The sequence below is a fragment of the Python bivittatus genome, unplaced genomic scaffold (genome assembly GCF_059951505.1).
Source record: "Python bivittatus isolate LINGU-HERP-01145 unplaced genomic scaffold, Pbiv_v1 ctg000310_np1212, whole genome shotgun sequence".
Lineage (NCBI taxonomy): Eukaryota > Metazoa > Chordata > Lepidosauria > Squamata > Pythonidae > Python > Python bivittatus.
In genome coordinates this window covers 7,277,860-7,300,820 of record NW_028277054.1, presented here as the reverse complement: position 1 = coordinate 7,300,820, position 22,961 = coordinate 7,277,860, and the positions used below count along the sequence as shown (strand labels likewise).

Genomic DNA, 22,961 nt, shown 5'->3' with positions numbered 1-22,961 from the left:
GCAGTGTTGAGCATACCTGCCACTCTTTTTCATATTTTTAGAAGGCTGAACAGGAGGAGGTTAATGGATCCCTGAGAATTGCTAGAGATTGCTTTAAGAGACCTCTAGGCAGGGTAGCCAGATAGTTTCTCTTTACGTTTATGCTTAGCAGCTATCTTTTAATCACTGTCTCTTCTGGATGACTAGGATACTGGTAGATAATGTGTATTTATTAAAAGAATCTATATGCTGCCTGATTCATCAGTGGGCTACCCATGCTGTAGATGCCACCCTGGTACCAATTAGGCTCCCTATTTCACTTGCCTTTTTTTTCTAGATTCCTTTTAAAATCAAAATTAAATCAGAAGTTCACATGCAAATGTTCTGGATGCTTCAGCAGCCAACCTCAAACATAGGCCTTATAAAAAATACCCGTGCACCCCACATAGGCCCCGTAGGAACTAATGGTCACAAACAAGCAAATAACACAACTCAAGCAAGCAAATAATACTGAAACATTCATTTCATTACATATTTGCAGAGAGTAATTGCCTAATACATTGATGCTTTGGCCTGTAGCATGATCAACGGAGGTCATTGAGCAGGTATGCAGATTCAGGATTAGTACTGTATTCTTTGTCTCTAAAAAGCAATTAGTCAAAACCAAACTTCTAGAATTCTGTGGCAGAGATTTAATTGCAATAATGATTTGTTGAGCTGGTTTGTTGAAGAAAGAGGATTTTAGCTGAGTTGCTCTGATCCCACATGGGAGGACATGTGGAGAGGCCATACAGAGGAGAAGGCAGAAGATCAAGGAGTTATTCTCCAAAGCTCCTTGTTGACAATCACTTCATTCTGGTACTAGTTCAAACAGTGCTCTTATTTTGGTTTACAGAGCATCTAATATCATCTAGATGTGTTTGGCTTCATCTCCTATAACTCCCACTCCACGTAAATTATGGAATTTGTTGTCCAATGTATCTGGAGGGCAGAAGGTTGGAGAAAGTGATTATATGAAATGTCTTCTCAAAATTTTGATTTGCTGGCACTATCATTCTTCAGTTCTAGGGATGAAATCTCTGAACAAGTGTCTTTCCTTTAAAGCATCTTGTCTATACACACACACATGAGCATTTAGGGTTTCACCCAATCATTTAGCGTGTTGCAGTGAGACTCAGTTGGAACCCTTGGTCATGGAAAGTAGGACTTAGGCAGGAGTTTGGATAATGGAAACAGTTTAGAAAAAAAGGAGTTGGTTGGAGGAAGGAACGTAGCATTGAAAGGGCAACCATATCTGAGCGTTTTCATCTTCACTTTAGAAGGATGATTCAACGGCATTCCTCTGCAAGAATGTTTTTGCCCCTGCTCATTGAGGGAAGTCAGTTCAATCATACTCTTTTACCTCCCCTTTTTGTTCTCTATGGCACAAAGACTTAACCTCCTCATTCTTCACAATTTATCTTGGAAACCTAGACGGCAGCAACCTTGATATCTGCCTTTTAGTTGTTAACAACATATTCTAGGAATGTCCAACACTTTGTGTAATTACAACTGCAGTTTGTGCAAGGATTGTGTAATCACCTTATAGCACAGCTTCCCATATTTGAGAAGGCAGAATCTTAACCACTTTAATACGTCACCTCCCACTTTATTATACCTATCTATAGTTATTTCTAAACTATTTTGACATTTTAGTATTTAGCATTAAACCAGTGTTTTAGTAGCTCAGCAGCTTACCATTCAGCAACATAGGATTGGATTCATGTAATGATTAAGCAGTTTTGTTAGTTGTTAGTTCTTAGAACTTCTCCTATATTCCAGTATTTTACCCTTATAGTTATGGTGATACAGTATAGGGATTGTGTATCAGCTCAGTGACATTTCGATTATATATGAACACAAGAAAGATGATGTATAGACTGATGGCCCCGAGCCCCACTCCAAGTGCTGCATGGGCCAAATTGCGTGCCAGCTTGGAATTTCGTCGAGCAGATATTGCATTTCCAGTGCGGTTGGCTTCTTGGGTCTGAGAATAAAGAAAGATGAGGGATATATTAGTGAAGAAATACACCAGAGAGCAGGAAAGAACATCTCCAGTCTGTAGGTATGAATGGTCACTGCACACATAGGTAGGTAGTCTTTTTGTCTCAGTCTGTCTGAGGTGGGAACCAGCAGAACATAGATTGAATGAGACTCAAGCTGACAATTTGGATTTTTGCAGTTATATATGATCAGTGATGAAATCTTCCCCTTAGTACAGTGTTGTCCAAACTTGGCCACTTTAAGATGAGTGGACTTCAACTTCCAGAATTCCCCAGCCAGCCATGCTGGCTGGGGAATTCTGGGAGTTGAAGTCCACTCATCTTAAAGTGGCCAAGTTTGGACAACACTGCCTTAGTAATTTGATAATAGTTTTCATGTCCATCCCAGTCATAGAGAGTGAGGACTGTTCATGGAGTATGTTACACTTAAGACATCACCAAGTGATTGTGTAATGGTTGCTTCCAAAACTGATAAATTCAGGAGAATTATCTTGGCAACACGTAGAGAGCTTTTGACCAATCTTTTCAAAGAGCTACTGACCTTTCTGCAGCTGCTGGCTTCAGTAATATGGGCAGTACTAAGGATTACATTGTGGGGAGGCAAATTCTGAGCCTGAGGACTAGCCAAGGTGGATTACCCAGGTCTACCCAGCACAGTTCATGAGGTGACCCAGCAGGCTATGCCAGATTACTCTTAATCTTGGTTAGGATTGGCTTAATTTTAGGAAGGTTCTCTGAACCCACTTTCCTTGGTTAATTTATGTCTCAATGTGTGGTGTGAACCAGAAAATAGCTTAATTCAATAAGTAATAATGTGGTGTGGATGTAAGCACTCTTGCATGGTCCAGGTCTAGCAGACAGGGCTCAACTGCTGATGGATTAAAGGGAGAGACCATGACAGCTAGAATGTTTGAGCTAGACCTTGCATGTAGAAAGGGTATAGGTGTGTAGTCTGCAGTTGATTTTTAGACCAGAAGAAAGGATCACCCAATGTTTGCCAACACTCAGTGGATTTTGCCCAAGTAGGCTGAACTGAAATGTTATAGCAACATAGGGATATATGGTGATAATGAGGGTGGAAATAAATCCTCATATTTACAGGGGTGAAGGACAAATATTTCTAATCTAATCTAATCTATCCTCTCCCATGACTTAGCTTGATTTAAGTTGAATATATACTTCCGTGTATGAAGTAGTCACTTATCACTGCCTGTATAACCGAGCATGCTAGATGAGCAAACATTCCTTAAGCCCAAAATGAAAACAAAGCATGCAAAGTTCTTTCCTCTTGGCAGGATGCACGAAAATTGTGCAACATATTTGATTTCCCACAAATGCAAATTACTGTTTGAGTCATTTGCCCTCCCAATTCCAGTAAATGGTGTGATAGCAGCCAAATTCAGACAAAATAGTTCCAAAGTTCAATGGTAGCATGTCCTCACTAAAATAGAACACTCTACTCTGTGAACATAGAGGCTAAAATACATAATACAATTGTTTTATTTTTGCTGTAATAGATTAGCAATAGATTAATTTTTTCCACAGAAACTGCATAAAAATTAGTTACTGGCATACTGTCTTTCTTCACCTGCATCTTCTCATAATACAAACATACCCCAGCAACACCCCTTCTCTGTCATGTCCCCATGCCATTTACCTTTAACTCATTCCCCAACCCATGATTGAGACAGGTTTAAGTCATTCTCATGCCTGTGTTAAAACAGTGCTTTCCCCCTTATTCCAACACCATCCAAGATCAGAATTGGCAGTGAGGGTAGCCAGCTTTATGCTGATATAGTTTTCTGCTGACTGAAGGATGGGTGGAAAGCAATTAAACTCAGCAATAAGAACTTGTAGTTAACCATGTAGCTTTGCTTTATGATCACCCACTCTGTAGAGTAGTATTATTTCTTGATGGCCTTCTCTGGATCTTTGCAGTTCCCTTCCCTGACCATTACCATGTCACATGAATTCTTGATTTTTTTGCCTGGAGGGAGGGGAAGTCCTTAATTAAATCCAGATGTTTTATTTCCACCATTCCATCATTGGGAATTTCCATGTTCTAGTCTTCTCATTTCCTACTTTAATTTCATGCTGCTTTTGCATCAGTTGTCTAGTTCTTTTAAAAAAAATCCCCCCCAAAATATGGAAGTCTGTTCCTGTGGATCTCCCCCAGTGCAAAATTCTGAACAATCCAAATATTGAAGGACAATTATTTAATCACAACTTACTTCATCCTCAGACTAACTCCCTAAGTCCATCTAATGGTGTTCTGAAATCTGCCTTAGAGTTCCTCAGATTTTTTTCTTCACATATAAAAGAGCTGTTGGTTGATTTCTGTTTCCCACCTCCACTGCTTTGGACCCTTCCTGGCTGCCTAAATATTTAGATCTGAAAGAGGTTGGAAGGATTTGATGTCTTCTCCTGAGATTTAATGGAAACATACAGTAGATGCCCAAGGCAGATACCGACCATGAATGAACATTGAAATACAGGATATTTACATACAACCTGTAGTCATTTCACTGTTGATAAGAGTGCCATATATTTCAGCCATGGGCAATTTCACAGAAAGCCACTTCTCTTTAAAAAAAAGAAATGAAAACCCAATTCTCTTCATCAGATGGAATGAGGATAATTGAAATAAGTACAGAAGACATTTTTAGCATGGCACTAGGCCATATCATGGTCATATGAAACTTCTGTGAGAAGATTGACTGCAGGCTCTGAGCGTATCAGGTGCTTAAATACCTGCCCAGCTGTAGGGGTATTTGAGAAGACTTGTACCATGCTCCTTGGTTAATATATTTTGTTAAGAGCAGCTGTTTTCATAACAGGACAAATGCTAATTCATTCATTCAGAAATACTAATGGCAGAAATGCAATTACTGTATATTTTCTGTTGGTCAGATGATCACACCAATCATTCTGATGGATATTTAAATATCTATAGGGCTCTGATAGAGTCAAAAAAGTCTTTAGAAGCTGAACATGGCCCATAGACTGCTAATTATGTGTGCCTACAATATACTGAAACTGCAGTTGATGTTAATTGTCTCTTTGGTTCCTCAAAACAATATTATAAACATGAAGTAAGTGAATTTATTTCAGTCATAGACCAGTTTATCAAACTAATGTTTGCATTGCATAGTCCAATCAAAATTGTTCTGTTTTCCATTAGCCTGAAAAAGGAGAAAAAAGAAAAAGACAAAACAGATACTGTTCCAAACGTTTTGGAGTAGTGCATGGATAAACATTTAGCAGCGGGCTAGCCAAAAAGCTGTTAAAGAAGAGGAGCATGTAAGTGAGAAACAATGGTGATCTTAATTCATAATCACAAACTTATTCAGTACCCAGATTTTTAAGAGTTGAACATATAGCTTCATTTGGAGTATCAATTGGGATGCCTCCCATATTAGTACATTTGCAATTTGTAATTCCTCTGGTTCTCTTTATGGGGACACTGACACATGATGAAAACATTTTATTAAACAAGGAAATAAAGTAGTCCTACCTCTGTCAGAGTAGTGAACCTAAGCCTCTCTCTCGTTGTAATACTGAATCACTGTCTTCCCTCCCTCATATACAATTCTCTTGTTCATGCTCACAGGCTTACCTGTGCGGAGTAAATCAGGGCAGCAATTCCCAGAGGTAGGCAACAGCAAAGCATGGTGAAGATAGAGTAGGCCATGTAATCAGGCTCCTTGGTGGGCTGGACACGTATGAAGTTCATGGCCTGGGTTGACTGAATGACCAGACCTTGGTTGTATCTTCCAGGAGCTGGATCATGAGGAGGTTGATACTTGGGGGGCACCAGGGAATCACTACCAGAAGATGCTGGTTGATTTTCCATATAGGGGGGTGGATCCTGGGCTTCAGGTACATTTTCTTCCAACTTCTTGTATTGTGGTTTGCTCATCTTGTCCACCTGCTCTCCTTTTACTGCCCTTCTTCAAGCACAACACGGTCTTATTTCTATGTTTGTTCACAGTCCTTTTGAATAGTTTTGGTTAGCTGTCAGACTCACTGGATGTCTCCCCTTGGTTGCACTTTCAAGCCTACCCAATTGTTTGTTCTCCTCCTCCAGTCATGTGCAGCCCAGCTAATTTGCTTCTCTGTTCCTTTGAGCAGGCTGTTCTCTGTTTTTGCTTCAAGAGCTCTCAGGGACTACTTTTCTGACTCAGTACAGTTTGACAGGTCCAGCAGACTAGAAAAGAAGTGGGCTGAATGAGAAGTTAGTCAATGAATAACCACAGGAGTAAGACTTCTGCTGGTGGGAAAATGCAGCTAAGATTTCACTTAACTATTTGTAACACCCAGACAAAACCTGAAAAATAAGAACAGGCTTCTACTAATCACACCCTAGGCGCAAAGCCAGCTAGATTACTTTGGGCCAGTCACTCTGTCTCAGCCCTAGGAAGAAGGAAGTAGCAAGCCCCTTCCGAATATGTTGCCAAAAAACCTGCAGGAACTTGTTTAGGCTATCTCTGGGAATCAAAGAATGGAAGGCACAAATTTCCTATTTTTATAAAACCATGTACTCCCCAGAGTGTTTTTGCAAACAGTCAATGTGCTATAGTGACGAAAGTGTTGGACTAGGACCTCAGAGACCCATGTTCAAGTCCCCTCTCAGCCATGGAAGCCTGCTGGGTGATTTTGGGCCAGTCCTTCTCTCTCAGCCCAATCTACCTCACAAGGTTACTGCTGTAGGGATAAAATGAAAGATATTGAATAAATAAATAAAAATAACCTATTAGCAGCCCTGTTCCTGGGCAGAAAGAAGAGCAATTCAGTTATATGGAGTCTGAAATATAGATAGTGAGAATGGGTGAAGGCTTTCTCTGTACTTTCTCTGTACTCTCTACTTTCTCCATACAAGGGATCTGGAGGCTAAATCCTATGAAGAATGGCTAAAGGAACTAGGCATGTTTAGCTTAATGAAGAGAAGACTGAGGGGAGAGACATGATAGCCATCTTCCAATATTTAAAGGTCTGCCACAGGGAAGAGGGCATCAATTTATTCTCCATAGCACCTGAGGATAGGACAAGAAGAAATAGGTGGAAGCTCGTCAGAAGGAGATGCAACCTGGAAATAAGGAGGAATTTCCTGACAGTGAGAACTATTAAGCAGTGGAACAGCTTGCCTCCCAGAGTTATGAGTGCTCCATCTCTGGAGGTTTTCAGGAAAAGTTTGGACAACCATTTGTCTGAGATGGTATGAGGACTCCTGCCTTGGGCACGGGGTTGGACTAGAAGACCTCCAGGGTCCCTTCCAACTCTATGATTCTATAATTCTACTTCTCAAATAGTGCCTGCAAATGTGATTTGGAACACTGGAGAGCTGATGTGATGTAGTGGGCTAGGTAGACCAGGATCTGGGCGACCTAGATTCAGGTCCACCAACAGCCACAGAAGTTCCCTGGGTGACATGCACCAGTTGTTCTCTCTCAACCTAACCTACCTCCAAGCACTATCGTGGAGAAAAATGGGACAATGGAACACTGCATGTGTTTTGAGCTCCTATAAGAAAGAGGGGATATAAAACAAAAAAAAGATAAAGTCACACCATAATAAAATAGAACTGAAATATGATTTCTATGTGGATTGCATAAGCTCCTTGTCCTTCACAGGTTGAGAAATGTCAAGAGGGCCAGGCAGGAAATGACATCCTCTTCCTTGCACAGGCCAACTGTCATAATACCCAAGGCCAATCATGTTATAGGCAAAGAAAAAACAAAGAAATCTATGAGTGTCTCTTGTCATCCCTGGAATAATGACACGTGAGTAAATAAATAAATAAATAAATAAATAAAAACCTTTACTTTTAGGGCACCCCAGATCAGATACTGCAGATGTCTGGGCTCATGCTGCCTAATGGTAGAGGTGACCTTGCTTGAAGGACAGATGTGGAGAAATCCAACATTGTTCCCCAATTTCAGCTGTGGAAAAAACAGGGTGCCATGTGATAAGATGCCCTTTTTTGTGACTCTTTAGTGTGGCCACTGAGCTGTATACAAACTAGAGATGAAATGTATTCTACCACTGGTTCAGAAGCTAAACATTTAGCTGAAGGGGACGAAGACTGAATTGTGATGAATTAATAGTCCATTAACTATCATTGTAGTGTAGATGATCATAGTGATCATCATCACTAGTCATTGATGAATTAATACATCCATTAACAAGCCAGCTGTATTTATCTGTGTTTACAAAACATATCATGTTTGTTTTACAATGCATTTCCATAATTCAAAAGATACCCATAGACACAATGAAATACAGACACAAAAAGCTATATACAAATATAATGATAAAATATGCATGAGAACAAGAAAATATGGGAATAGAAGAATAAAATACATAGATGTATGGAATGATGGCATTTGAAGAAGGAATTCTTTCCTGCAAAGGCTAAGATAGGACCCAAATAAAGAAGAATACCTTACTCTGGAGAAGGACCACAGCATTTAGACTGAACCTGTTCCATAGGAATTGTCAGAATCTAGGACATAACTGCCGTCAACTGAAAAGGAGATTTGTGTCTATTTTTATTTCTTTTACCTTATTCTACCTTTGGAACTTTTTAGTGGTAAGTGATGATCTTTTACTTTTTCCAATGATCACTTGGTTGTATTCTGTTTTTAATATTGTTTTAGTCAAAATTCTTTGCATGTATTTCCCTAACTATTGTGATATTGTCAATTCAGCTTTGGATATTTGCATATCCATAACCCTTCTGCTGGTTAATGACTGCAATAAAGTTTTTCAGTTTTAATTATATTCTCTCTAAAATATATCTGCAGGCTCTATACAAAGCTGTCGACTTTATTACTGTGCTTTTTTCTATGGGTGCAACCCTGGCAGAGAGATAAATCCATTATCTTTTCTTCAGTGCCCCATGTCAAGCTTGAGTCTAAGATATTGCTACAGGAGCTCCTGGAAAGGTTGACCATTCTACTTATACATAGCGTTGGCAGCAATTTTTTTTCCCTTTGAGTCAGTGTTGAGTCCTGATGACTACATGAAGTAGTCCCTGCAGTTTTCTTGGCAAGGTTTCAGAAGTGGTTTGCCATTGCCTCCTTCCTGGGGCTGAGAGAGAGGGACTGGCCCAAGGTCACCCAGCTGGCTTTGTGCCTCAGGAGGGACTAGAACTCACAGTCTCCCGGTTTCTAGCCTGATATCTTGACCACTACCCCAAACTGCCCTGATGTAATACAATTTCTGCAATTGGGTGGAGGGGTTGGAGGAGAGAGATCCCTCTTCAATTTTCCCCTTTATCTGTACAATTCTATTTCTGGATTTCTATTTCTTTTATTCTCAGTCTTTTGACTTTCTGGAAACACCCATGACAACTTCCTTTTCACTGTGTCAGGAGACTAAACACACACACACACACGCGCGCGTGCACACACACACAAAATTTGAATACTCATTTTTTAAATCTTTCATACCTAGAGATTTGGCAGAATTCAATAATTTGTGATTTTAATGTTCTCCAGGTACCTGAAGTTCATTTTTTTTCTCCCAGCCACATGAGGCTGTTTCCCCAGATAACAGTTTCCTGTTATTGTAACTATTACAAAACATGTTTTTTCAAATGCATTGAAGGGATATATATCCAGGATCATCACCAGATGACCACAACCTGACGCTTTTATTTGCAATCATGAAAAAAGATAACGGTGGAATAGTTGTGATAAAAGACTCAAGATATAGGATGTTGAATGTCTCTCCATGAGTATCACAAAATGTCCAACCATTGTCCATCCAAATTGTTCTTAGCACAACCCACTCCTTTTTCAGGTTTGTGAAAAAACAGCTGGTTAACTGCCAATGTTAATGATTTTTTCCCCATCTTTGAAAAACAGTATTCTACTCTTAAAGGGAAACAAACTTGATATATCTGGTTGAACATGATGAGTTAAGTAAGGAAAAATTTAACTAAATATTTTGCCCTTTAGATCATATTTTATGCAAAAAAGACATTAGATTTCTGAGCTTCATTTTGGGGATATATAAAACAAAGTAAAAACAATATTGATTTTTTTTTTAAAGAAAAGAAATAAAATGGACCTTGTCATTAAACAGTTGAATTCCTCAAGGACTAAATGAGGACGTTCAGTATCTTGATTTTGATTCTTGGAGTTCACAGTTTTTCCTTCCCTTCCTTCTCCCCTCTTCATTTTCACAGAATTCACCATAAGAAAATAGTTTTTTTCCCCTAGCTCAGCCTTAGGTTCATCCAAATAAATCTAGTTTGTTTCTTCTTTAAGAATAGAACATTTTTATACATAAAAAAATGACGATAGTTGTTAAACAGCTGTTCCTTCTCTAAGTAAGCTGGCTGGGGATTTTTAATCCATATATTTTCATCCGTGACACAAGTAATAGGTCTGCATTATTTTAAATAAGCTTTTTTTTTTTTTGCTTTAGTCTTTTTAATTAGAAAAAGAGAGGAAATGTTTCGGCATTTATTTGGGATTAGTTGCAGAAACTGAGAATGTAAACATATAAGTAAGTGTTTTTTTAAGGCATGGATTTAATTAGTGTAGTCTTCCTTTCTAATTGCCGTTATTCCCCATCTGAGAACAAGCTAGTCATGGGGAAGGTGGTGGTGGTGCTTGAGACCAATCCCACCTTCCAGCCCCCAGTATTTTCCCTGATACCACTCACTGCTTTTTGGCTATTGCTACCAAATGCCAGGTTGGTGAATAATAACGCTGCCCTCATCCATTATTTGATTGGTGATGAAGCAGCCAAGTTGTGATGTATATCTAAGATCTAGGTGAACTCAGAGGGGGATGTTCTCCTCTGTGAAATATGCCCACATGGGTTATGAGTCTGGGATGGGAGTAGGGGGGTGAAGTGGCGGTTGACATTTGGGAAGCCCTATGTTGTTATGAAAGCGCGAGGGTCAACATGAAATAAAAATAAAACAAAATAAATCATCGATCGGATCCAGAATTTGAAGTAGCTGACCCTTAAATATCATCACAGCAATAGGCAGGGCTTAGTGCCCCTATTTATCATTTTAGAAACATTTAATTCAGTTGCCCTTTTCTGTATGGAAAAGCTAAAGCAGTTGAGATAAACTATGCAGAAAACATCCATCAAAAAACATCACCATTACATAATATTTGTTCGGGGACAATTACATTTCACCCTTATGGCTCCAAGAGGCTTCCAAATAATTAGATTCCCAGTCTAATTATATTCAGGAATATTATGCAGGCGTCTGTTATTAAGTCCAATTTCAGTAAAAGTTGTTTTAGCCTTCCTGTGCAGTTGATTTCCTGGTCTGGCCTACCTCGTGAAGCTGATATCAATCTTGCAAATCTCATTGTGCTGTACCTCCACCTCCTTCTTATAGTTCAGTGAATTAGGGAGTTGTCTGTCTGAGCCACTTCTGAATGCTATCTCTTTCTGGACTTAAAAAAAAAACACATTTCAGCCCCTTTTATCTAGCAGACTGTTCCTGCACAAGACCGTCATGGTCATCTTCCTTACTTTCTATAGCAGGGTTTCTCAACCTTGGTGACTTGAAGATGTGTGGACTTCAACTCATGATAAAAGATAAAGGTGGAATGGTTATGATAAAAGGCTGGGGAATTCTGGGAGTTGAAGTCCATCTTCAAGTCACCAAGGTTGAGAAACCCTGCTTGATAGCTACTTTGTCTGGTTATTAGAAACAGCTAGACAAGAGGCCATAGAGGCAGTGGTTGGGCTTAAGATGTGTCTTGTCCCTGCAGAAGGGAATGATTTCAACAGCAAGCTGTCCAATCGTAAGTTCTCTGAGTACTAATCAGCTCAGAGGTCGTCTTGTAGGAATGTTGGTTTCAGTCATTGGCTTGTTTATGTTTATTTATTTATTAAATTTATACGCTGCCCATCTCCCTCAGAGGGTGACTCTGGGCGCCTCGCAATTAAAATAAAACCTCAAAAACAGTTAAAAAATATAAACAGCACATTAATTTAGTTAAAAAGTCAAACTATGTAAAAAAGACCATATACTGTACATAAAAAGACTAAAAACTTTCAAGATGTTGAATGTTCGGGGGGGCGGGGGGTAGAATAAATTATCCCAACAGCCAATTCCAATGGTGCGAGCCCCCATCAGGCCCCCAGGCCATCTGGCATAGCCAGGATTTCACACTCTTCCTGTTAGCCTTGTTTGATGGCTAAGAAAAGTTTTCATTTGAAGTGTCCATCTCCAGGTGAAAATTAGAATCAAGAGCTATAATCCTGCTCCAGATGCCATGTAAGACAACAGTAGGCTTGCAGAGCTGCTAAGCAGCTGTGCATTTCCAGCACTGCTGGTTTTCTGAGTCTGGAGTGGAAGAGAGAAGTGATCCATTAGTTAAAAAAGAAAAAAAGCCTTTATAGAATCTATTAGGGCCTTTCAACTGGCAGGAAAGAATCCTCTTATTGCAAGTTTCCTGGCAATTAGCATGTACTTAAGATTAAGCCCTAAAAGGACACAGCAAGATTTAGGACTTGCAGTAGCCTGAGATTCTAAGTGTGGGCGTTCTGTGTATATACATGCCTGATACTTGTGAGGACTTACCTCTGAGCAATCAGAATACATGCTTTCATGTACTGCCCACATGCAAAATAAAGTCTGTTTTATAATGTTGCCAAGTCAAATCACTTTTTGATATAATTCCCATCCTTACTCATCAGAGAAAGAGAAGGGGAAAGCTAGGAGGGGAGAGCCAGAGTAAAGCATAAAAAGGGATATGGATAAAATCTAGCTGTGTGTCCAGCTAGAATCTTGGGTTTTATGTTTTTTTATGCTTGACTATTTTTAGCTTGTTATGTAGTTTTAACTGTTGCTATGTTCGTATGCCACCCAGAGTCACGTTTTTTGTGGCTATATAAATACGCTAAATAAATAAACTCTATCATCTCAACCTTCTTTTTCTGTCCTCTCCATCTTCCTGCTTCCTTAGACTCCTTGGAGTTCAGTTCAGTTCCTGGTAACTTCATATCATGCAGTGGCGCACACCATCCCCAAGAAATTACTTCCTAGGAAAATTGATCCCCATGGCCAGGATCAGAGAATTGGCAAGATAGACTTTAAATGCCACAAAACTCTAACTTGCCCTTGAATACATTAGTTGGGCAATCTTTCCAGCAATCATTCCCAAAGAGTAAACATCAGCCTTACTGAGCTACATATCCAACTTCTCTGAAAATGCTATCCATGTTATGCTTTCTTTTTCTTTCTCATAGGCACCTCCTCCTTATCAGCCATACATATCAGTGCTTGAATTATGAAGTAGGGAACCCTTGCCGAAATCCAGAAAACCCTACTGCCAACATTTTAATCAAATAATTGCTCACCCCATAGCCTTCGCAAAGCGCTTGCAAAGGGGCTATCTCAAAAAATTAAAAAAATCAAATTTAAATTTAAAGAATGCAACAGAATCCTTTTCCTGTGTTCCTTGCATTCTTTTCTTTTAATACTGCATCTCTTATTGCTTCGTTTCTTCACCCTCCCCCAACTTACCTTTAAGGAGAAGATGAAGGCAGAAGCACCCAATTGTAAGAAAGAACAAACCATGGGGAAGATGGAGTAGGTCAGGTCATCAAGCTGATTGTCAGCTGCCCAGCCCACCAAAGGTCTGCACAGACTACAGTAAAGGGCTGGCTCTTGGTTGTACCCTGTACCAGGTGAACCATAATGAAGATGGTATTGGGGTGGCATGAATGGAAGTGTCTCATATCCTACCTTGAGTGGTGGTCCAGTAGATGGATTGAATGGAGCTCTCCATAGGACTGTTTTTCAAAGAGGGATGGGATCGAGGTAGCAGCCACCCAGCTGTGGGTCTCTACCTTCTACTTTTTCTTCAATTGGCAGACACCATTCCTCCAACTTTCTTAATGTTCCATGTTCTTCTTTTCTTCAGCAGACCTCTTATGAGCAGTCTCATGTTCTTTGGTCTCTCCTTGTCTGCACCATCAAACTTTTCTCTCTCTCGTAAATGCAGTGTTTTCTTTGCCCAGAAGACTGTTTTATAACACAGGCAGCTTGACTGCATCCCCCATGCTCTCCTGCTCAAATCATCTTCTATATACCGCTGAGTATTGGATTGGTTCCTACATGGTTCTCAGCTCAGAATGAGGACTCCAATGAAATGCGGAATCAGGTAATGGATGTATTCATTCTGGAGACAGAAGCTGGATGCAGTCTCCAGAAGCACCTTTCCCTGACCTTCGTAAGGATAAAAATATGAACACAGCTTACAAGATTCTTCTTAGGGGCTGGACTGAGTTTCACTGCATGACATACAGCTTGAAATAATGCATTTGGGTGAAATCTGGAACTGGGCAACGAGTGCATTAATCGGAATGTTGCATGTGAAAAGCTACTATCCCAGTCTTTTCTGTGCATCTGGATGAACCCATGTATAACATTTGGCAGCTTGATAGAGGGGCATGCTTCTACAATAAATCCCATTTATATTGATCTTTAGATTTAATTTAGCTTCTGCAACTTGGATGCAAGACTAATTGGCGTGATCTGATTTTATGTAATTTGGTTTGAAATCAGATACTGAACTGTACTGCCGCACTGGCTTTTGCTAAATTGGTCAAGCTGTTAATGAAACTGTCAAGCCTAATTTGAATCTACAGTAGAGTCTCGTTTAGCCGACCTTCGCTTATCCGACATTCCGTCTTATCCGACGCCCCTAAAAAAAACACAACACGCATAAATTGACGACGAGAAAAGTGTACCGCTTGTTTGTGAGCATGAGTGTACTCTTTCTTGTTGCTCTAAGGGTGCAGCACCGCAACGCAAAAATTGATTGCAACCGGCACAGCAGATCGGTTTTTTTTTTTTTACTGCACTCAATCGTTACTGTGTGTTATCCGACATTTTCACTTATCCGACGTTCTGCCTTATCTTTATGTCAGATAAGCGAGACTCTCCTGTATTAGGAAAAAGTGCTGGCAGGTTTACAAACTGGGACCAGCATATCTGGCCTGCCGAACTCCAAATTGTCACTAGATGGCAGCCAAAGAAAAAGAGAGAGAGAGCTGCCTGTTACTCTTGGTTGACATCTAGTGGTGGTTTGGAGTTCTGCAGCTCAGACATGGCAACCCTAATTTAAAATTAAAAATAGGCCACCCAACTGAGGAAGATAAATTCCCTTGTGGTCTTCCAGATCTTTGTGTGCCTAAAGAAAAAGAGCCCTTTTTTCATTTGTGATGGTCTCTGAGATTGTTGTTGTCGGTCTTTGAGATTAACAGAGGGCAGAGATCTATTAAAACAATTTGCTGCAATTGCTAAGTGGCTTCTCCATGTTCCAAGGCGGTATAGCTCAGAAATGTGGGGATAACGTAACGAAGAAAGGGGTTGTCATGCCCTCTCGGTGGAGTTCCTGGAGGACTTTCATTGGTTACTTTTACTCAGAAAATTCTGGAATGAACAGCCCACTGTAATAAAGTAAGGATCCCTAACTTGATTACAGCTGTAATAAAATTTATGTTTTTCTTCAGATTCAGTTCTAAAAGCAAGACATTACGTTACCGGGTCTAGACTGACCACTCGACTGCATCCACCTGGCATTGCTCTAATGTGCTTCTGGTGCTGAATATTGTACAGGTTTTTTTGCTAGCGTGGCATCAGATCAGAGGCTTTATGCACTTTTAACTCTGTGAAGCCACACATCCCCCCACCCCCCCAGCCCACCATATCGATGTCTACAGTCCTCATGGTTTGTGGGGAATTCAGCCTCTATGTTTCCTGTCCACAATCAGGACAGAAAACAGTCAACCAGGCCACAAGTCTCTTTTTTGAGCTCAGTTTATTATTAAGAAAAAAAAGATCAAGGCAACAGAACAACAACTAACTAATAACTAACTAATAACTAACAAGTAATTTAGCTTTCAAACGTAAACACCGTATATAGGCAATTCAAAGCTATTCACATCTGGTTTGCTTTCTCCTGTAGTTTTGGTGAAAGCTGAGGGTGGGTGGGTAGAGAGCTTGTATCTTCTGAGAATGCCAGCCAGCCTACCCCTGGATATTGCTTATATAATGGCTACTAGCTTTTTTTTTTTTTTAATCAGTATGCAACTACATTAGAACATGGGGTTGCTTTTTTCCAAAAAAAAAAAAATCTTATGCTGATGTCGGTTTTTACAGGAGTCATGGATTTTTCTACAATGAATCTCCCGAGTGCAGGAAAAACTAAGAAAATGGGACCAATGAATAAACAAGCAAGTCCCTCCACACATATCTAATTGAGGGATGTGGCTTTTTGAGAGCATCAGCACACAACCTATGGCCCCAGCGACCGATGACACTCTGGAAAGCTTCTGTTTGCCATGCTGTGTGGAAGGGACACCAACAGGGCATTCCTTTGTACAAAGCTGAGTGTGTATAAGCAGATGGTTCAGAATCGTCTGTCCTTATTTCCATCTTCACTTTCTAAGGATGTCTCTTACTTCACTCTCACTTTCTAACCGTTGCATGCCTTTCCACAGGTACGGTTAAGCTGGCTTAATGTTGCAGAAGAACAGCAAATAAGAAGGTCTAGGTATTATTAAATGCAAGAATGGAAGTAGGCGCTACGTGCAAAGAGACATTCCCTTGGCAACATGCCTTTCTAAAGAGCATCATAATTTCAGTGGCTTTTGGTCACTTTATAGTGCAGCCCAAAGTGCTGGTGTCTAGCATTAAAAATACATGTGACTTAAGCATCTGCTTTCTAGCATTTCATGATATTTCACAGCATTATAGACTTTATAGTCTCTCTCTGGGTTTTAATATATTGCTAAGATTTTTTTTTCTTTTTAAACTACCTGGAACTTCTGGACTTCTGGGGAAGAAATGGCAAACTGAAGATGACTCCGCTAAAAGTGGAGCTGACGACTGTGGCGGACTGAAATGCAGTCTCCGCCAGGTTTAGAGCTCTGGGAGATGAAAGAATAGCCATCTCGCTCAAACCACAGTCACCAGCTTTAAGGACACTGAGTTCACATACTTCCTTTTCTAATCACTTTCAGAAATTGCTTGTTAACTGCTTTTCAGCTATTCGGAACTTTTGGATTGACAAGTCGGAAAACACTGGGTGAGTTTCCTTCAATCCTTAGTGAAAGAAGTTTTAAATACAAGTTTAAGGACTTTAAAAAAGTTCTTTTTTTGGAATAGCAAAAGGGTGATTAGGGTGTTGATTTTGGAAAGTTACAAATGGATTAAGGGTCCAGATGGATTTGAAATAGGATTTTGAAATTAATATAAGAATCCTTCCAGTGGGAAAATGCTGTTGTTTTGAATTCTTAAAAAAAAAAAAAGATAGGATGGGATTTTGAAGGTTGGACATTAGAGGGAACCAGAAGGAACTAAATATTACAGTTAAAGGGGAAGAAGCCTTAAATTTGGCTTACTAATAGAAAATAAGGTAAAATATTTTAACGGAGATATTGAAGGATATTTTTGAACAATGGATCCAGAAGTTAATTTTAAGAGTGTCTGCCTCTATAGATAGAGTGTATTTAAAAGATGTTATGGAAGAGGAACAAGTTTTTCCTGACAAGATTGAGACTGATCTGACAGTGGATTTAAAAATGAGAGGCTACAAGAATGATATGGACATACCAAAAAAAAAAAAAAGTGGCTGATGACTTAATAATTAAAAGGGATATACAGATAACACAGCAAGAGAATGACTTGGATAATTTTCCTATATTGGATTTACAAAAGAGGCTTGTTAAAGTTTTGAAGAATTTTGTGAGAAGAGACAAAGAAAAAAATGAAAAGAAATCAAGTTCTAGAACATTATTTGAAGGATCAAAATTGTTAAAAGTAAAAGGAAGGAATATGAAGTTGGTTTACTTGATCAAGATTAAAATAGGCATGTTGTTATCTCTGGTAACCCTTAATGGGCTTTTGCTAATCAGGATTGAAACAACAAGCTTTTAAAGATTTGTTTATAGATAAGAGACAAGATATGGGAAGAAGAGATCATTTGTTGTATTTTAAGAGAAAGTGATAAGTTACTAAAATTGTTTATACTTGTGATGAAGAGGAAGTTATTTCTTTATATATTTATTTTCTTTTTCTTTACTATATTCTTCTTTCCTTTTTTTCTTTCTATTTTTCTTTTTTAAAGTTTATATTAGTTTTTATATTTGTGATTGTAATTTTTAATAAAATTACTATTAAAAAAATAAACTAAAATTTATAGGTCCTATTCAACCATCCACCTGTTGGTACTCTGTTGTAATTCTGTTATGTAGATTCTGGTTGTTGTATTTCAGAGCTGCATCACATTTTTTTTTAAATTGGATCTTGATGGGCCATTGCATATTTATCACTAGACAGAACTTTCAGATCACCTTATTTGCCTAAAATGCTATCCTTGCCAACTTATTGTTATTTCCGATGAAGCCCAGGTATATAGAAATTGAATAATATGCATGACCGTCATGTTCTCTTTATACAATGGATCAAAGAGCAAGATGTTGAATCAGGCTTCCTCTGACTTCAGCATCATCATGTATAGATATGAACATTGCATAATGACTTGGTCTAATTTGAGTTCATTTCATGTTGTGGTTGTTGTTTAGTCGTTAAGTTGTGTCCAACTCTTCGTGACCCCATGAACCATATCGCGCCAGGCCTTCCTGTCCTTTCATTTCATGATAAAAATTAAATAAAGAATGATGAGCGGAACGCCAATTCCAAGTGATGTGTGAGCCAGGATGACAGCCGTCTTTGAATGTCTCCGAGCAGCTGCCATATTCCCCTCACGGTTGGCTTTTTGGGTCTGGAAAGAAAATGAGAGAAATGCTTTAAAAAAGCAACTGAAGAACCTGGCTAGGATGTTAGTTTAGCATGACTTGGGGCCTTAGACATTATATGTGCCTATAGGCAGAAGGGCACGATATAAATGGAATAATAATAATAATAATAATAATAATAATAATAATAATAGTAGGCGGCTTTCTACTGTGGCTGGGGCCAAACCACCAATTCTGATGCTTGCCCACATTTCCCCCCCTGCAGATACAGATTTGACTACTGATGAGATCTCCTAATTATCAATCTGTATATTAACCTCTGGTTCACTCGAGACATACAAACTGGGCGCCATCTACAGAATCGTCCACATTTTGAAAAAAAAAAGCGGGGGGGGGTTGTGACTTCCTATCTTAGCTTATCCTACGTATCATTTACATTGGTTCCAGAGGAAAGAGATGAGAACAATAAGGCCCACAGAACAAAGTGGAGGTCCATACAAAAGCGAGAAAAGAGAAAGTAAATAAAGAGTCAGACTCCGTGGTTGAGTGTTTGTGAGAAAGGTGACACCTAGCAGTATTGTTCTGCTTAAGCTGGGGAATGCAGTCCACATGTATGACATCTTGGCTTCCCCCACGTTTGTCCACTCTCCTGTCAGACATATCAACTATTTTGGTGCTTTGGAGGCTAAACGGGATGGCAATATTTCCATGACCTGGCCAATTAAACAGCGGAGATCAGGGTATGTCTACCTTGTATACTCATCTGGTGCACTTAGGTTACATCCCCAGTAGAAATGTAAAAGACAACCACTGAGGATTGCTTTTCAAGTGAAGGATCATGAATCACCATGGTGGAATCTGCCAGAGCTAGGTTAGATCTGCAATTCACAGAACCTTCTAATCTTCAACTGAGAATTTGTCTTGCCACAACAGTGAGTGTGTCTGTAAAAATGGCTAATCTCCAGTAATTGTAGATGACTTGATTTTTTTTTAAGTTCTCAGAATATTTGATGGGCAGGACATAGTTCTGTGCATCCCATACTGACATGGAGAAGATTTGGGGTGGTTCATACATCTCTAGTCTCTATATTTCCAGCATCTTTAGAGAGCTGGGATCTTTGAATAGGAGTTATGCAAGTATAGTCTAAGGCTCATGAACTCAAATTGGGTTACTGATGCCAGTTCATGCAGCTGTATTCAAAATTGTTTCTCTATCCAGAGATATAAAGCTCTTTGAAATATGGCAAGTGAGGTCTCCATGAGATAGATCTCATGGTTCACACAAAAGATGATATTAAAATGAGAAGTACCTCATCTTCCAAAGAGGCAAGGAAGTGGTACAATTCAGCTTATTGCATCACATGTCTTTCCAGATGAAGATCTTGCCCATGGTAGTTACCATAGTAATAACGAGGAATTACTCTCTCATAAATGGTAACTAGGTTACCCCTATCTTCAGTTTTTGATAAAACAGTGTAAAAGCATGAACATCCTGACAAAAGAGGAACCTCTGAATGAAGTATTGGATTACAAATCGTCAGTGGTGATGCAGATTGATCACCAAGGAAATAGAAATATGGTGGCATGGAGCCTGTTACATTTTTGCAATAGCGGACTACACAAGTACAAACACAGAGACATACATTCATAGGCTTACCAGTTTAGAGAAGACAAAGGCAGCTACACCGAGCGGCAAGAAACAGCACAGGATACTAAAGATAGAGTAGGCCATATAATCGGGTTCTTCAGTAGGTTGGACAGGCACAATAATGACACTCCGTGGTTGCTGAAGGATTGGAATGTGTTTAGATGCTGTTTCATCTGGGCCATAAATAGGTAGGTCCTGAGGTGGCACAACAGGAAATTTCTCATGTTCCATACAATGGGTTGATTCTGTAGAAATTTTTGGGAGATTGGACTGATTTTCCAGGTAAGGGGGTGGACTTTGGGGGATGGGCAATTCGTCTTGCATCCTCTGGTATTTTGGGTAGCTCATGGTTCTGGGTAGCTGTTTTTTAAAATCTCACTGCTGTTCTGCAGGTTCCCTTGGTCTCCTTTCTCAATTCTTTCTGCTCCTGTTTTTTGGCGAGCTGAGTAGTCACAAAAAATCTTGTTCCGGATTTCTGTCTATTTCTCTTGTGCTTTTTCCTAGTAGCTGTCTTTCTGTTTCGATCCTGACTTCTCCTGTGAGCTGATTCGTTTTTTTTTTTCCTTCACTGGAACAGAAGAAGCAGGCGTTGCTGCTTTGCTTCTCTGTCGAGGGCTATGACGTAGGTTCAAGCTTTGGCTGTAGGAATAGATAATTGGTCAGGCAGGGGTTAGTAAGAAAAGCAACATACCCTGTAAATCACAGAAACGGTGCTGAGAACCTCACCAAGAATCTCTGTGCACTAGCATGGAAAGATTACAAAATGCCTGAAAGAAGATAATTTTCCCCATGCTCCTGCTTCTGGCTAAAGAATGTTGCTATTGAAAACAGCATAATTTGCATTTGAGGCAAAGCCTGGAATTACCGTAAGGCTCTGACTGGTTTTTCAGTTGAGCTTCCCGTCCTGTTCATTGTTCCATTCCTGGCATCTCTACTCTGAGTTTTGGAAGTTTGGAATTTCCCAGATTTAAAAAGCAATCATTCATGAAGCTGCTGGGCAAATAGGCAGTGATCTCCCCAAAATGTATCTGATCTTAAAGCTTTGTGTGCAGCTTTGGAGGGGGAAAAATAAACAATGCTCTATTCCTTGAAACCCCAACCTGAATGAATTAAAAGCGTGCTGCCTGAGTTTAGGTTCACTCAAATAAAAATTGAATTTGGACATTTTTTTTAATGACATAGTGTGCATTAATGGACATAGTGTGCATTAATAAAACTAGATATGAGAAAGTGAGATTAAACAATGTGAAATGAGACTCCAATTCAGGGATCTACACAATCTCAGAATACAGAGCCACAAGTCTCTAAGGTAGTGGAACCTTAATTTTTCTTGGATGGCTGTTTAAATTTCAGTTCTAAAAATCTTTAACTGCATTTTCCTCTTGAATGTGGAAACCCAAAGCAATCTATAGAAAGCTCACTGAGATGTGATCTTGGTTAGTTAATATTTATTTCAGGGGTGTGGAACTTCAGTTGGCTTGAGGGTCACACCCACTCCACAATAATATATCAAGCTAGGTCTATTAGAATAGAGGTTTTTAGGAGTCAAGGGCTTAAGGGGTATATATTCCCTTTAATGGCTGAACTCACAAAAAAAAAGGGCTGTAGGGAGACACAGAAAGAATTCTGGTGAATCACATTTGACCCAGAGTTGTATTCTGGCATGTTCAATTTATTTATTTCTTCCTCCTCAAGAAGCTTACAAAATATAATCACATCAAGGAAAGAGGGCTAGGAAAGGAAGTTAGATGTCCAAATAGTGCCTGAATATCTCCTGAAGCATCCCCTAACCTCTCAGTCTAATCTGGTATTGAGTTTACTGAAGTTCTCTGTGATGAATGAATGGAGCTAGAATTTCTCCTCCTCTCCCCTAAATGGAAGCACTCACTCAAGAAGAAGTGGAACTATTGCAGAACAGTTCCCCTGACTCCCAACGTTCACACAGGGCCAGAAGAACAGCATGGCCAATGGTGTTAAATGTTTCCAAGAGGTCTATTTGTACCAAGAGGAGTGCATTTCTCCCATCCATGTTCCAAAGAAGGTCACACATCACAGTGACCAACACTGTTTCCATCCCATGCACAGGCCTGAATATTGACTGAAAGGGGTTCATGTAATCTGTTTTCTCTATGCATTTTGTTTCTTAACAATCTTCTCCAGAAAGGTGATTTGGAGACAGGGAGATAGCTGGTTACACCCCCTCCCCTAAAGAGGCATGATGACTTCCTGGATGCAGCCAACCACAAACCCTCAGTTGCCTGAAGGAGCCAGGAAGGGCCTGGATCCACACCACAGGTGGCAGAGCTCATGCTAGAGAGTATCCTATTCAGTTCATCACACTGCATAGGCTGAAAGAGGTCCCATGCAAGCTGCCTCAGTCATCACTCCAGAACTGCTCATGAACAGTCAACTTTGGCAAATGTGAGCAACTTTATTGGCAAAATGCTTGCAGCAGCTTCGAGGAAGGTCTTCCTGCCCAACCTTCCCCAAAAAGGAATGGGCTATTCTGAACAGTGCTACCAGATGACCATCTGCCAGTG

The 22,961-nt window shown here is 39.7% G+C and overlaps 1 protein-coding gene and 2 long non-coding RNA genes across 3 annotated transcripts; 1 reads left to right on the top strand and 2 right to left on the bottom strand.

Annotated features, from left to right (window-relative positions):
- Positions 1–484: 484 nt before the first annotated feature.
- On the bottom strand, positions 485–6,387 carry LOC103057481 (proline-rich transmembrane protein 1-like). The gene is made up of 2 exons (XM_007444315.4): positions 5,638–6,387; positions 485–2,005 (listed from the first exon to the last, which is right to left on the bottom strand). The coding sequence occupies exons 1-2, from the start codon at positions 5,938–5,940 to the stop codon at positions 1,817–1,819; spliced, it is 492 nt and encodes a 163-aa protein (XP_007444377.1). The 5' UTR covers positions 5,941–6,387; the 3' UTR covers positions 485–1,816.
- On the top strand, positions 5,201–16,275 carry LOC148216121 (uncharacterized). The gene is made up of 3 exons (XR_015795996.1): positions 5,201–5,321; positions 7,652–7,801; positions 16,174–16,275. It is a non-coding gene; the product is annotated as an uncharacterized LOC148216121 (long non-coding RNA).
- LOC103067199 (uncharacterized) lies at positions 15,331–21,728 on the bottom strand. The gene is made up of 3 exons (XR_015795995.1): positions 21,148–21,728; positions 20,431–21,060; positions 15,331–18,799 (listed from the first exon to the last, which is right to left on the bottom strand). It is a non-coding gene; the product is annotated as an uncharacterized LOC103067199 (long non-coding RNA).
- Between the last annotated feature and the right edge of the window lie 1,233 nt (positions 21,729–22,961).